Raw genomic sequence first — 16,653 nt, 5'->3', positions numbered from 1 at the left:
ATGATAAACTGGAAATAGAAACAAGGACACATAAAGCCAACCAGAAACCTGTGGAGTGGCTTCACATTCAGAATGACAGAAGTAAATAAGAGACATCTCCCCATCTTGCCATAAAAAAAGATTTAAGAAATAGACACCACTTTCTTAACATTTCCCAAGGGTTACAACAGACTGCAAGGGCTTGCAGGCAGGACGGGCTGGTGTTTTTCTAGGCCTTCTATCTGTCCCAGCACCAAGCACAGGGCCAGGCCTGCAGCAAGCACGCAGGAAATGTGCGCTGTTCAGTGTTCATCAGGATGCATGTAAAAGCGAGTAAGGACAATATCGAAAATCCTGGGCGGCAGGAGGGGTTCTGAGAGAGGCAGCTTCCCCATGAGGTCTGCTAATGATGCCAAAACTGAGGAACTAGAGCCCCCAAAGTAGAAGCTGCTCCTTACAAAGGGCAGTACAGTATTGATCACAGCCTGGACACTGAACCTCTCACATAAAGACAGTTGGTTGGGAAACCCTTCTGAGGATGAAACCAAATGACTTTTTCTTTCCTTTAATTCAAGTAGAAATGGACAAAATCCTCCTCGCTCATTTTCAAGTATGTATTTAACATATTTGCTATTAACTGTTAAAATGTCTGCTTTGCTCAGTTTTGCTTTTAAATCCAGGTTTGAATGTTTTTTCAAAAAAAAAATTCCTCCATTTATCAATATTTTAAATTAGGAGTGTGCATCGTTCTTCTATGTGGGTTTAATGAGAGAAGAAACAAAAGAATAAATCATTCTCAGAAGGAAACAGACAATCTTTTTCTGTCTGGTTCATGAGAATGTCATTTGGCTCCAAGAAAAATTTTCAGATTTTCTGGCGACAATTTGTCAACATTCTGGAGTCTGGGATAAATTCAGGATATATAACATCCATGCTGCAAGCGTACATGAAAAATGACTTCTTACTCCTTGGGAAAAGCTTGTTTTAAATGGAAATCTCCTTCACTGTGACTCGGGTAAAGCCCAGAGACATGGCCAGGGGTGGGAGGAGACGCAAATGTCCTTACAGCCCTAATGCCTGGAATGCATAGCTGACAGCAGCCAGGCCATCTGGAGGAACTGCTCTCTCTCTCTCTCTCTCTCTCTCTCTCTCTCTCTCTTTCTCTCTGCCTGTCTTTTTCAATTTCAGCCACATCTTTTTCTCAAATGAAAAGCACGTGGAGTCATTCCAGTACCTCCCTAAATCAACTCTGTAGAAATTTGCAAAGGTAAAAGTTGAAAACTGAAACTAATCAGTCCCCAAACTGTTTCCACGATCTTGGCCTTTTCTCAAGACTATTAGCAGCTTCCTTCAAACCGAGGGTGGCTCTTGACCTTATACAGGGGCCTGAGGAGGGCGAGCTCATCCCACACTGTGAGGTACTACAACCCACTTGCCATTGCCACAAAGTGAGCCATGTCCCCAAGCCGCTGGGCACACTGGGCAAACTTCTTTAGCTAAGTCTACCTCAAGTTCAGGACCCAGTGAAGTAGTTCAATTTCAGACTCATAACAGAAATAGATTTTGATCTTTCTTTATTAAAAGGAAAAAAACCTGTGTTAATTCTATTAAATTCTCCCAGGGTCCAAGGCTGAACCACAAGGTGGACTCATATACCCCAAGAGGGATCCATGTTAATGGAACAAAGCAGCCTGTTACTAAACTCTGAAAGCAACTTCCCTCCATAACAACAGCAACAGACAAAAATATCAAGAGATTTCTAGGGACAAAGCTTGGTGGAAACGAAGAAAAGGAGAAGACTTGGGTCATTTACAATAACTCATAAAACTTTAAAAATCAGTTGGATGGAAGTGTTTACAAGTAACCAGAATCATCCCACAGATTTAGCCTCTGATCCTTGTTTTAAGGGGGAAAAAAAGTGGTTTTCATTGATTTGGGGTGGGAAAAAAATGTAGCTTTCGAGCTCAGCACAATGAACTATTTATCTGGCCTGACAAGGCCAATCAATCCACCCCGCTGTTTATTATAAGGGGTAGTAGGATACTGTTAGTATTGACGGGTGGGGGCAGGGCCAAACACGGTGCTGGCCCTGGGTACACAATGCTTCCCTTCAACTGGAAATTGATGTTTGGCCCAGGTGACCTGGGGGTCAGTGTGAAGCCTGGGACAGAATGAAGATGGTATTTTATGTGTTTCGTATTTACAGAACTCCTCCATATGCTAAGGTCTCAGATCCACTGGCAGATTCATTATATAAAATACCCAAGAGTAAAAGGTTGGTCAGAATCGGGCTGCAGACCTAAGGTGGAGACTTAAGAAAGGAACAGCCCTCAGTATGCCCCCTTGTTAGTACCTTTTTCTGGATCATGACAAATTCTGGCGAGGACCTTAGAGGCCAGATTTTTAGTCGTAAAGAGGCAATTATCTGAAAAGTTGGATTCCTTCTTTGATTTAAAGTTCTCAGGTAATTTTTACCCAACTCATCTGGATAATTACCTTAATTCTTTAACTTAATTAATTCCTTATCTTGTTAACTTAATTAATTACCTTAATTCTCTTATTTACTTTACAAAAGCAGGGCTGGCAGGGGAAGCCTTGCCACTGGTCACCGTGTGTATGCCCTTCCTTGGCTCACTGACCCAAGAAGCACGAGGAGGAACAAGAGGGGCTCGGAGCAGCAAGCAAGGGTTGGGCATATAGAAAGACACACTGACTTCTAGCGCTCTGAAATCCAGGCCTCAGGAGTTCTGGAACTTATTTGCAAGAACACAGGAGGAACTTTAGGGGACGACTATAGTTTTATAGCAAAGTATGCTTCATTCTTAAAATGGGAAACCCCCTGCACTGGTAGGATGGGCTTTAAAAAAAAAAAAAAGAAAACAAGAAAAGAAAGAAAATCCTATAGCTGCTAACCAGTGTGGGCCTCTAGCCAATACTTAATCTGAATAATTCAAAAAAGGAAATGTAACCCAGGGCAGCTGGAGGGGAGAGAAGAAGAAGCAGGAAGGAAGAGAGACACAAAGCTAATGTTTCAAGCACTATGATCAATGGACAGTTTATTGGACAAATTCTTCTGCTGTCTAAATTTTATGAAAGATTAGCTGTTCTTCCCTGTGGTTATGTAAACTTGCCTTCTTTTTTCTTTTTAATGGAACTCTTTGCTAATACATTTCCTGCTCCTGCTTTTGAACAGCTCTATATTTCTCTTTAAGGAAGTAATCAGCCCATGAAAAGCTTGCAGCTGAACTCTAACCTGCCCCGGGCATGCTCCATGTGAGCCGGCCCGATGCACCGTGAGTGCAGGGGCGGGAAAAACTGAGGAAATCTAGTGCAACCACAGCGGCAGTAAGTCGAGTCCTCTCTGCAATCTTACATTCTCTCTCCTATCATTTCAAAAAATGGTGTCACAAAGGACTATGGGAGAAAACAAAACCCCAGCGAGCTAATACCTGAAAATCTGCCTTGAGGTCTCAAAACAGGCAAATAAGATGGTTAAAGTTCCCTTGGTTAGAGGGATGTATGAGCTCTATCTGTGCACATACTGCCTCCTAAGCCAAGAGACAAGGTCTGCGTTTTCGAGCCCAGCAGGTAGAGAGAAAGACCCTGATAAAGCCTGCCCTTAAATTAAAAAGAGAGCATGGCTAGACACGCATAGCTCAGCGTGCACCATAGCATTCTCTAAAGTCACCTTTCATCCATAAAAATAGATATGAAAGTGAAAGCTAACGTCCTAGAAAAATCATCATTTGCAAATTTAGTCTACTTTCTCATCATGAAAAAATTTGTATCCATTCCCTTTATTATAGTTATTACATTGTTACTCGCTCTGTGTGTGTGTGTCCAAATTTATACAAAAAAACAAAAGGGCAAACGCCATTCAATTTTTCAGCAATTCAGAATCTGACACAGTTCACCTGGAAGTTTCCAGTGTGGGTTTGTGTGTGGGGAGGGGGCTTGTTCTTTTCCATACCTCTCTTATTGGTTCTTAGAATTGTTTCAGAAGATAGCAAAGCATTTCCGCTGGACACTTCGTGCATGGGCTTTTCTGGAGCTTTGCTGGAGAGAGGGTCTTTCTTCATTTCTTTCTTTATTTCCTGTGAGGATAAAAGGAAAACAAGACTGTTGTTTGAAATTTTAAAATGGCTCTTTGGCTATTTTAAGCTTCAGCTTTCCTGAAATGAACTCTAATGACCTCAACTCCGTATAACATGATGTTAGAAAAATACCATTTCCTGTGTTGTTGTGGCTTGTTTTCCTTACATTTATTACTGAAGCACCTGCTCCTGTAGAGTAAAATGAAGTCCAATATGGTGACATGACCTTATGTGACTATGACCATTCCAAGCGACGAGAAGAGAATGAGTGATAATGAAGGCCACTGCACAGCTCGAAGTGACAGCCTGTCCTACTTTTTGAACAATGACAAGCTTTGGCCAAGTAGAGTCACCCCCTAAAAGCCTTCTGGTTTGTATCCTTCCCAACAGGGGTTTAGAGAAATATATTCTCAAGTCACCATGTCTCACAATTATGCTAAACCCAAAGGAAGGTGACTTAAGTTCATATACACTCATCAAGTTCCTCCGGCTCTCTTTAACTCTTGACAAAGAAAAATGTAAGGATGACAAACAGAAATAAAGACCATCATTCTAGGCCAGGTGTCAGCAAACTACAGCCCACCACATGTCTTTATAAATAAAGTTTCATTACAACAGGACCACCTTTATCTGTTGAAGAATTTTCTAGGGCTGTTATGACAGCAGAGCTGAGTATTTGAAACAGAGATCAAAGCGTAAACACCTGGCCCTTTACAGAAAAAGTTTGCTCTAGCAGGTCTCTTATCACAGATCCATTAAGGGGGCGCCTGGGTGGCTCCGTTGGTTAAATGTCTGCCTTCAGCTCAGGTCATGACCTCAGCGTCCTGGGATCGAGTCTTGCCTCCGGCTCCCTGCTCAGTGGGGAGCCTGTTTCTCCCTCTCCCCTGCCCAGCCCCTCTGCTTGTTTGCTCTCTCTATCTCAAAAAAATAAATAAATAAAATCTTTATTAAAAAAAAGATCCTTTTAGATACAGAATTTAGGGGTACCTGGGTGGCTCAGTTGGTTAAGCATCTGCCTTCAGCTCAGGTCATGATCTCGGGGTCCTGGGACGGAGCTCCCACATAGCGTAGGGCTCCCCACTCAGCAGGGAGCCTGCTTTTCCCTCTCCCTCTGCCCCTACTCTTGCTTGTGCTGTCTCTCTCTCTCTCTCTCTCTCAAATAAATAAATAAATAAATAAATAAATAAAATCTTTTGAAAAAAGATACAGAATTTAAAAACCTGATGGCTGAGACAATTACTTCAAATTACTCCAATAATTTACATAATTATTTTTGAAAGCATCAATAGCCTGAAATGATAGTAACTCACAAACTGCAGGTCTGGAGCAGAGGGTTACCGGGTTTGTCTGAATCCATGATTAATTACACCAGCGCGGGGGAAAAAGCGAAAGCTAAGGGGCTAGACCCAAAGCCTGGCTGAATGGCAGGAAGGGCTCAAGGATGAAAGATGCGTTCTTTAGGAAGAACATGGGGTGAGAAATGGAGATGGGCTCCTTCTATGGAATAAACATGAGGACAGCAAATTACGTAGGGGGCTGAGATTCAGCCTGGGCAGAGGGCAGAGGCAGAAAGAAAGGAACAAAAAAGCTTGTCAAAACATAGCCACTGGCCAGCAGCTTCCTACACACCCGGGTGTTCGTTACCGTATCCAATTCCCCAATTGCTGGCTCAGTTCACAACAGCCTCGCCCTCCCTCCATCACCAGGGCCCCACCGGAAATCAGCAACTGTGGCTGGCACTTTGCTGGGTTGAGAGTTTCAGCTGGCGTCCCAGGCCAACCCAGCACAAAGCTGTGTGCACGCGTGTGTATGTACACGGACTCCTACCTCAGCAGCCGTGGCACCTGCTAGAACAGCAGTTGCTGGGGGTTTCTGTAGCCTCACAGGCAGATGGCATCAGGGGACAATCTGCAAACATTGCCCGCCTGAGCCACATGACGGGATGCTTTCTTAGTGATGGCTGCCAGGCTGCTATGGCCTGAGAAGTAAAGAAAACAAGCCACCACGGGGGCTCATTCCCCAGAGGTTGCTTTTTTGGGGGTAGAACAGTTGCTCAAACCTCCCTTTCCACTGCAGTGTAGATATGACTGTGCACACACACATTTCCCAGCTGGACACAACATAACATGGCAATACAACATCCAAGGTCACCAAGGACTAATTCAGGGAAATTCAGTGGGTTGTGGGCAACATGTCAAGCATTTGCTTAGCACTAACTGCTAAAGGCACGCAGTTGGGGAACAGTGAGGGAGGGACAAGTGTTTCAGAGACTGGAGTGATCACTGGAGAGAACTTCAGAAGCTGTGATTGGTTTTTGTTTGTCTGTCCGTCTTTAGGTAATCTCTACACCTAGTGTGAGGCTCAAACTCAAGACCCAGAGATCAACAGTCACAAGCTCCAGTGACTGAGCCAGCCAGGCACCCCTAGAATCTGTGATTGTTAAGAATGCTCAAACCCAAGGCTTCCGAGCAGCACCCTGTGAGGTTGGAAGGACTGACCTGATCAAGCAGGTGCTTAAGGGCTAAGACAGCAGCGCCAGAGAAAGGTTGGTTCATAAATCCCAGATGCCATTGTCCTCTCAATAATTGTTTATATTTGCCACACAGAGAAGCCTAACAGTGACCATATTTCTTAAGTTCCTTCTTAGATGGAAGCAGGGAGGAGACAAACTGTAAAATATGCCCCACATTTTTCCAGAGAAACCAGACACACGGCGATGGCAGGGCAGCTTGTAGACTCCCCGCCTGCACAATACCCGGTACACAGGCTCGATGCAGTTCCCCCAAACTCAACGCCTTCCCTCTGACGTGCCTCTTTTCTGGAAGGGAGGGGAGCTATTGAAAGCCCATCATCTATCCATTTATCCAGGCTGGAAAACTCAGTGTTAGCCCCCATACCTAACCAGTCACCCCATTGGGCTCTATTTACTTCCTTGACCTCTCAGTTTCTCTCCATTCCTCCTATGCTGCCTTAAAACCATGAATACCAGGCAAAGAACTCAAAGAGACGTTTCTCCAAAAAGATATACGTTTAGCCAATAAGTCCACGACCAGATGTCCAACATCATTAGTCATTAGGGAAATGTGAATCAAAACCATAATGAGATACATCTTCATACCCATAAAATGGTGAGAATTTTTTTAAAAAGGAAAATAGTGTTGATGAGGATATGGAGGAATTGGAACCATTGTGCTTTGCTGGTGGGAATGGAAAACGATGCAGCCACTGTGGAAAACAGTATGGTAGTTCCACAAAGTTAAACATAGAACCCACCAAGTGACCAAGCAATTCCACTCATAGGTATATACCCTAAAATACTGAAATCAGGGACTCAAAGAAACACTTGTACGCCAACATTTACTGCAGCATTATTCACAGTAGCCAAAAGGTAGAAACAACCTAAGTGTCCAACAACAGCCTCAAAAAGGAGTCAAGTTTTGAGGCATGCTACAACAGGAATGAGCCTAGAAACCATTATACTAAGTGAAATAAGCCAGTCATAAAAGGACAAATATTGTATGATTCCACTTAAATAATGCAGCTAGACTAGGCAAATTCATAGAGACGGAAAGACTGGAGGTTACCAGGGAGTGGGAGGGGGGATGGGAGTCAATATTTAATGGTTACAAAGTTTCTGTTTGGGGTGACCAAAAAGTTTTGGATAGAGATAAGGACGATGATTGCACAACACCGTTGATGTAGCTAACGCCGCTGAACTGGACATTTTGAATGGCTAAAATGGCAACTTCCATGTTATACGTATTTGACCACAAGAAAATATACACATGAACACCAGCTAACAGGGGAACGCTTGCCACGTGCCGAAGCTGCTCTCAGAGCTTCACCTGGATGGCAACTTGTAGCCTTCATAACAACCCCATTCCCCAGTGACGCACACACCAAGACACCGAGCGCTGAGGAAGCCTGCCAAACAAACAAGAGTCAGAATCGGAACCCAACCCGACTAGCTTCAGGGTGCATCTCTCAACCACTCTTCCCGAGTCCCGCCGGAGGGGCAACAATGTCTCCCTGCCTCTACACTGCCGCCAGAGACACTCTCTGAAAACAAATGTATGCTCTTGTCACTCCCCTACAGAAATCCCCCAGTTACTTTCAAAAGACCACAGGACAAACCCTTTCATTTAAAAACTTTTTAAATTGCACAGCAAGCCACAAATCCCTGTGTACTGGATTCTGGCTCAAACTCTCCGCCATGCACGCTGGCCCCATAGTGCCCATGACCATGCACGTGTAATATGGGGAGTGCATTTCTCTAACAACCTTCACTTTCACAGACATCTGATGTCATGGACTCCTATTGGTAGGCTCTAAAAATAGGTGACGATGCTGGCAATGACACAACCTTACACGGGCAAGGGCTTAGAGAAATTAAAGTGTTTTAGCAGATATTTCTTCACTTGCTCCTCACAGTAACACTGTTATGTTATTGAAAAAAAAATAATAAAACCCTGATTCTGCCAGACTGATAGATTTTTGCATTCAAGAACCGTGAGACCAGTCAGAGAGGATGCAAGAGCAGCCAAAGGTCACAAAGCTAGTCAGGGGCATAGTAGGCCGTGGGACCCGCCTCTGGGCCTTCTGGGCGGGGCTGTCCTGCTACACCTCACCTCCGAGGAAGAATTAGTGCCATGGCTATAGGGGGGAGACTCAAAATCAACCCCCAACCCCCGCCGGCTCCAGTGGGAATCTTCACTTCCCTCCACAGCCGAAGAATATAAGGTACTGCTTTATCCATAAATCTACCAGTACTGAGGCCCCAATCCTTGAAGTCCTTTCTCATGCACACATAAAACCTTGTTATGCAGGCTACAAGTTGCTGCAGAGGAGGGAAGGTGGACTTGGCACTGGAATAACTCCTGCCTGCCTATGGCTGCCAGCAATCTGGTTACCTGGAGCTCTCCGCGGTTCTGATCCAGGTCATGGGGCTCTGGATTTCCTGGGTCTGAGTGTTCCTAGCCCCCAACCCTCAGTCTCCACTTACTACTATTCCAGTGGTAGAGGTCACATCCTGGGCCAGGACTGTGGGCCATGGGGGCTTCGAGAAATTCATACATCCCCACCTATATAAATCAGCAACAACTGTGCTTGCTTTAAAATCCTACAAAATCATCAGGGTATTGGCAAAACTCCTTAGGAGGTAAAGGAAACCCAGCTTTTCTTTATCCCAAATCTGATGCCCCAACAAGTGGAAACTCCTCATGTACAATAAAACTGAGGCCATCAGTAAGATATCAATGCTGTGATAACACTCAAGCGCTGTCACAAGGGCAACATGAGTGAAGGGAGAGGATAATTTGTACCATTCCTGCTCCCCAGAGCACTATGCTGATCAGAGCCCAATGTGGCTCACCACATCTGGAGGCCAAAAAGCCCAATAATGCCACTCTAGCAAAAATTTGCCATGACACATTTAGCACCGCGCAAACAACAGCCTCACTGAGCAAACGCATAATTTGTACGCAACTGGGAACTAGACTAGCGTAGTCTGCTTTGCAATAAGTGGAATTGCCTGGATGGGGCTGGCTGCTGAGCTGGCTTTCCTGCTTTTCTCCTCAGCCTCCCTATCGATTACATACTATACAGGTGCTGGGGGCTTGGCTTGGTTGAACCTTAACTTTTTTCAATTAACTAAAATACTCCCCAGTAAAACACTAGTGAAGGTTCAGTCTGGGGGCCCCTCCCTCCTCTCATTGTACCACCAACCTTGACACAACGTAAGACGCAGGCTTCACAGTAAATGGACAAACAAAACAAAACAAAACAAAAAACCACCAGTACTGGCATCATCATTTATTAGGTGGGTGACCTGGGGGCAATACTGAACACCTCGAAGCAGCTCTTTTGTCATCTCTAAAACAAGTCTAAGGCTCAGTGCTTTCGCACCATCACAGAGGCGTCTTCAGGGTCAAAGAGTACATTAGGGAGCAGTATACCGATTGATTGTTTCTTGTCATTATTAATGTCATCATTAAATAGCAAAGTGCTATAAAAAAGAACAACACCTAACAAAACCGATGAACTTCACCGTCAGAATGTTGAGTGAAAGAAGCCAGACCGAGATCACATGCAGTACGATTCTGTTATGCGGAGTTTAACAACAGACAGCTAGCTTATCAATGGGGAGAGATCTCCAAAGAGCAGCTGCACTTGGGAAGGTAACGACGGGGAGGATGAAGAGGTTCTATAACCTGGTCTGGGTGACGGGTGCACAGGTGTATACATTCCTACAACTTCATGGAACTGTGTTTAAGATCTCCGCACTTCACTGTATGCTATTTCCACTGAAAGTAACAATATGAATGCTTAAGCCAGAAGACAATAGCTTCTTTTAAATTGAAATGTGCTAGTATTTCATTCTAGAAGGTAAAAAACATGAAAAGCTAGTGTTTGGGTGTCTTAATATTCATCTCAGGGAAAAGCTTCCTGGGATCAACGTTAAGGGGACGAGTGGTTGGAATGTACCAGGTGCTGCTTACCAAGTGGGTGAGCCAAGGAATGACTCATCTAATTGACACAATCAGCCGAGTGGGTCTCCTCCCTCCATGGGGTCCTTCCTCTCCACCTCAGCTGCTTTCCCCACATCTTAAAATACTGCCTTCCTTCCCGCCACCAACGGTACAGGCCCACGGAGCAGGCTGGTGCCACTGACACCAGGGGGAGCTGGGTGCTGCCCTGACCTGCAGAAAATGCTGGTCCTGGGCTTCCCTCTGCATTGGCGTGAGGCTGGGCAGGGTCCCCTCAGCTCAGGGTAGAAGCAGGGCAGGGGAAAAAAAGGAGTCATTCATCAGCCTGCCCTCAAACCTGGTCTGTTTCTTTCTGCAGGTAAGGTTCCCTTTAGGGCCAGGTGTGGCAGTGGGATCACAGCTGTCCCCCCTCCACCAGTTCATGGAAAACCTTTTTGCAAAATTACTACTGGCAGGAGATAAAAGGAAATCACTAAAACAAACCTTTACCCCAAATCTACTGCAAGAGAGTTTTGAATAGATACGGAATCCTAAAATAGCACATTGCCCACCCCCAACAGGCATAATCTCTTCCTGCCCGCCCCTCACATAAAAGGCAAATTTGAGGAGCAGCCACCCCATGAACACTGGCTGCTTGTGGAGACTGTGCTTTCCCAGCATTTGGCTCTCTTCAGAAAAGGCTAGTTGATCTCAAGACACCTGGGAAGACACAGTAAGTATCGTGAAAGCAAGAGCAGAGCACCAGGGGAGCTTTAGCTGTAAGATTCTGTTTCTCTAAAAAAGATATATCTCATTATCACAATTTAAAAAATACCCATGCTGTTGAACCATAAAATGCACCAACCTCATTAGAAAGACTTATAAAGAATACACACACACACACACACAAACATAAAACACCTGAAAATATGGCAAAATATGAGGATTTGATAAATTGGGGGGGTGGACACACTGGTATTTGCTATTCAGTTTCTGTCTTTTTCTAATGCTTGAAATATTTCATCATTTCCCTTACCAGTTACATAGTGAAACCATGCCAGTATCTCATACCACAATGGCTTTCTTATATTTAACAAAATATGTTGCCACTTAGAAAAGTGCTCTGACATATCATTGACCTACGATATTTTCAGCTCAAAGCTAACAAGGTTTTTTTTTTTAAAGTAACAGGATACCAACTGTCACGTTTCTATGTAAAACTTCAACTACATATTTGCAATATCATACATTTGCAGTATTATCTCCCAAGAATCACTGATAACACAAGCCCAGGCAAGAAGCTCTTGACCAGCAGGATGGGAATAAATGCTGAGAGGAGTTCAGGAAGTGCTACAGGCCGGACAAAGATAAGAACAGCTACCTTCATGTCCCAAAGAGGTAACACAGCTTCCTGATATATGTACAACGTGATTACCGGCATGATGGTCGGTGCCTTTATATCTGCCCATGCCCTGCTAAACACCTAGATTATTACCCGTGGATCAAAGGGTGTCAATACCAATGAGCTGTTTGGACATGCTTTAGTAAGCACTTAATAACTATCCGTCAAACGAATGGCCAATTTAGCAGAGTGTCATGGGCAGGACACCTATGACAGATGAGGGGTATTATTCCCATTTCAGCCCAAAGCTCTGACCACATGGAAATCTATATCACCCCTACAATGACCCAGCTGGCGTTCACTGGATCACAACCAACTTCTTACCTGCCAGGATGCAGATCTGGTTTAAGAGCAGTAGGAAGAAGATACAGTAAGAAAATCCACACGTTACCTCATTTTCCTTAAACAAGAAATACCTATTTCCTTATTAAACTGGGGATGTTAGACATTCAAAATAAATTTACTCATTCAAAAATGAAACTTTAAAAGCACTAGAAGAAAACATGACAGAAATATTTTACGATCTCGGAGTGAGAAAGAGTATTTGACATTCTGCCACAGAATCCAGAAGCTGCAAAAGAAAGGACTGATGAATTACGGAAAACTACAACCACAAAATAGACAAAACAAGAATAAAAGAAAGACAATTCATCAACAAAAGTCCAAGTGGGGGAATGTTGCCCGTGAGAGAGAACACCTTCTACAAAGTGTCAGCAAAGACATCAATAACCCAACAAAAAAGAGCAAAGGACAATTCATAGGGAAAAAATGACTCAAACCCATGAAAAGATGCTTAACCACACTCATAAGAAAAATGCAAATTATGGTGGAACTCACTTGACAATATCTGTGCAGTGCTCACTGGACAGAAACACCTGAATCCTTCTGGCTGTGTCCTGCTACTGCAAGTGTAGCATTTACACCTACTGTCTTACCATGTTCACACCAGCCTTCTCGAGGGTCCGGGCCCTCTCGGAGTACTGTCTGTTCTCACAGCACGCAGCGCAGTGCCCAGCACACAGCTGCTTTCTATGCAAAGAGTAGTAAGTATAGAGGGAAGTAAGCACAAAACTCTCCAGAAGTAAATAATCTAGAAACACCGAATGTATATAATTTTTACTACGATGAGATCTCTTTTTTCCTTGGTATTAAATACCATAAAGCTTCTCGATGGATCTCTCTGATACCCAGTGAGTTTATTAGTGCTGCTGATGCGAAAAATTATTTTTTTATCTGTCTGACTGGCAATAATTGAAACAATATAATTTTAGCTGTTGTGTAAAGAAAGATACCCTCTCATACTCTCCAATGAGAGTATAAATTGTTAGATAAATTGGGACAACCTCTGTGGGAAGCAATGTGACAATTACCTATCAAAAATTTAAATGTCTATGCCTTTTGACTCAGTATTTCCATTCTTAGGAATTTAAACGACAAGTATACTTGCACACGTGCAAAATGGTGTATGCACAAGGTTAATCATTACAACACTGCTTAAATTAGCAAGACTGAAAGAATGCAAATGATTGTCAGTAGAGAACTGGTTACATGAATTACAGTAAATCCATGCCATGCGACTCTCTCCAAGAATGAGGTGGGTCTCTAAGTACCAATAAGGATGATTGCTAAGACAGGTTGCTAAGTAAAAAAGCCTAATAACGTATGCTAGCATTTCTGCAGAAGTGTGCGCATGCTTCATTGTGTAATACAGAACAAACTGATAACTGAGACTTCCTCCAGGGAGGGGAACAGGGGAGCCGAGAGACAGGGAGAGCACACATTTTGTCCCTTTTAATTGGTACCATGTGCCTGTGTTAGCCAAACAAAACTTTAATTTAAAAACTAATCATTGAGGGGCACCTGGGTGGCTCAGTCGGTTACACACTTGCCTTCAACTCAGGTCATGATCTTAGCAGGGATCCTGCTTCTCCCTCTCCCTCTGCCCTTCCCCCTGTTTGTGCTCTCTCACACTCTCTCTCACTCTCTGTCAAATAAGTAAATAAAATCTTTAAATAAACAAAGAAATAAACAAATAGTAATCATTGAAATGTGTTTACTATTTCCCAATCATTAGACTATTGACTGCTACTTTTTCTGCAAACAAGGAAGAAGTTGCTGCTGCCCACTCATACAGTTCAGTTATATCCTTTCCACTGCTAGTGTAATGATCCCAGTATTGCTGGGTCCCAAAATATGAACAGATACAAAACTTAAAAGAAAGACCTCGGTCCATATATTTCGTCAAGAAGGGGAGATAGGAAAATTAAGATGTGGAGAAAATCACACCAGGCCCAATAATCAATGTTTTTTTCCAATTAATATGATATAAAATTCAAAATTTTGTAAATACAAGTATAATCAATGGCATGACAACAACCCAGAAAACAAAATAAAATGCATATAAAAAGGCAATATTAAACCTTATTTGTAGCTTTATCATAGGCAGAATACGGTTTGCTTTGGTACCCAGAATACAAATACAACAAGACTTAAATGGTGTGGGATTGGTTAATTATGCTCAAAAAGGTAATTACCCGATCTCAAATTGAGCTCCCTGAGGGGTGGGCACTTTCCCCAAAGCCTCTTCTGGAAAAATTTTTAAATGTTTCTTATAACAACACACCTACTCCATGACCCAGTACAACCTGAAACAGGAATTGGTGGATCACAGGCTAGATAAACAGTCTGCTCTTGGACAAAAAGAAAGGGCCATTCAAGGTCTAAGAGCCATTTCTGCCACCTTTTGAAGAGCTTTGATGAAGAGCCCAGGTTCCTGCGGCCCCTGCTGGGAATCCGTCACAGCACCGACCCCTGGACTCTACCTAGGTCTCTCTCGGCTACTCTGTGAGGGCCTCAGCAGTAAGGAAGAGGCCTCAGTCATCTTTCATCCCCAGACACTCAACAAATGGTGGCTATCATTATGAGGTCTATCCTTCTAACAGATGTTCGAGTATCTACTTATGTGCCTGCTATAAATGGCAGCAATACGTGTGTCTAACTCAGTGTGAATTTTCACGGTCACAACCGCTGCTAAGACTAATAAGCTAATGGAAAAATGTAAATGCAGTAGGATCTCTTACATATATACAGAAACCAAATCTATCCTTCATTCCCCTAGATCTAAAAACTTTGGAATTCACCTGCAATTATGAAGAGTATACTATGAGCAAGGTACTGTTCTAAGGGTTTGCAACGGAGTAACTCATTAAACTCTCACAGCCACGCTAAGAAGTAGGGAGCATTATTCTCTCTCTTCAACAGATGGGGAAGTGGGTCCCAAGAGGGGGCAACACAGTAAAAGGGCTGAACGAGGACTGAGGCCCAGGCAGTCCCGCGGCCAAGCCTGCACTCACCGTGGTCACATCACGCCCCACCTACACATGTATACTCTCTTCATTTGCTCTGAAAGGCCAACTTCCATAAACTGCCGTTTAAAAGAGGAGAGACAAGAAATATGACCATAGAATAGACTTCAAGAAGTGAGCAGTGAGAGGACCAATGATTTGAAAGCCACTGCCAAGTAAAGAAATTCTTGAAGTTTTAACAAAAAAGCACCTGTTTACTGGTTGTTGAAAGAATGTTTACATACATTTCCATCCCGGATAACTCGATTGTCAAGAATAAATTATTCCAAGCCTGTGACAAAACAATGCCATTTCATGCTCATTTCCTGATTAAAGCTTTTAGACAGCTGGGCATTTTCATTTCTCAGAGCTGTAGGGAGCTATGCAAATTTCCACACAGCAGCTCCAAGATCATTAATCTAAGGAAAGCATGTGCCAACAGAATACCAGATTTTATATTGTTTCAGTAAAGAAGAGGAGGGGCAGGTTAATCTAATTACCCTATGTGTGGTCACCTGACTATGGTTAACAAAAAGATCAAATGCTAAACTGTGCAATCAGCAGAAAACTGCTAAGTAATGAGGCATTTCAGATCACAAAAGGAGCGGGAAGAGGGGGTGAAAGTCTTGCATTGCTTGGAACTAGATACTGGAGCAATAAAAATAATCATACTGAGCTCATATGAATGATAGGCAGAGCATTTTAATTATTGCGAGGAGCTAGAAGCATAACTGTAAATCAATCCCTCTCTCACACTCCCACACATGCTCACACACACATGCACAGTCAGGAAGACTGCAAGATACTCCTTTTTTTTTTTTTTAAATAATTCCTGTTTGGAGGCTCAAAAAAGTACATTTTATTTATTTATTTTTTCTGGTATTACTTTATTTTTTTTATTATATTTTTTTATTATATTATGTTAGTCACCATACAGTACATCCCTGGTTTTTGATGTAAACCGGGAAGATACTTCTAGCAAAGGATGGCTAACTTGAGCTGAAGTGCTCAGGAAGCAGACACAGGCGGGCACTCATTAGACTCGCCCTGTATCCGTGACCGTGCGCTTGGCACTTATCACTCAGGGCGCACTACTGTTAATTCTCCTTCCAGTAAGGAGCAGCTGGGTTTGGAAAGGCAGTAGCACTGGCTCACGCAGCTGATTCTTCAGTTCAAGTTCTGGCCCTGACATTGCAGCAGGGTGTGACCACGGTGCCTCACTTTTGTTGTTTGTAAAATGGACGATTAATATATTTTGAAGATAGAATGAGATCTGGTGGATGAAGGCACAGCCTCTGGGTCCCAGAGGTGTCAGCCTCTAGCATCGGGAGTGGGAGCCCCACCTGCCAACAGACACGAGCGAGGCCCTG

General features: G+C 43.4%; 1 protein-coding gene across 13 annotated transcripts in view; it reads right to left on the bottom strand.

The window, feature by feature from the left end:
* Window positions 1-16,653, bottom strand: part of SH3KBP1 (SH3 domain containing kinase binding protein 1) — a 322,979-nt gene that overhangs the window by 189,938 nt on the left and 116,388 nt on the right. For all 13 annotated transcript variants that reach the window (XM_087860197.1, XM_087860193.1, XM_087860198.1 and 10 more), the window contains one exon: window positions 3,950-4,073. In XM_087860197.1, the coding sequence (XP_087716323.1) occupies window positions 3,950-4,073 (124 nt within the window). The remainder of the gene's footprint in view (window positions 1-3,949; window positions 4,074-16,653) is intronic.

This window comes from Ursus americanus, chromosome X (assembly GCF_024610735.1).
Source record: "Ursus americanus isolate L20-20 chromosome X, mUrsAme1.1.p, whole genome shotgun sequence".
Taxonomy (NCBI): domain Eukaryota; kingdom Metazoa; phylum Chordata; class Mammalia; order Carnivora; family Ursidae; genus Ursus; species Ursus americanus.
This window is presented reverse-complemented; position numbering and strand designations above follow the sequence as displayed.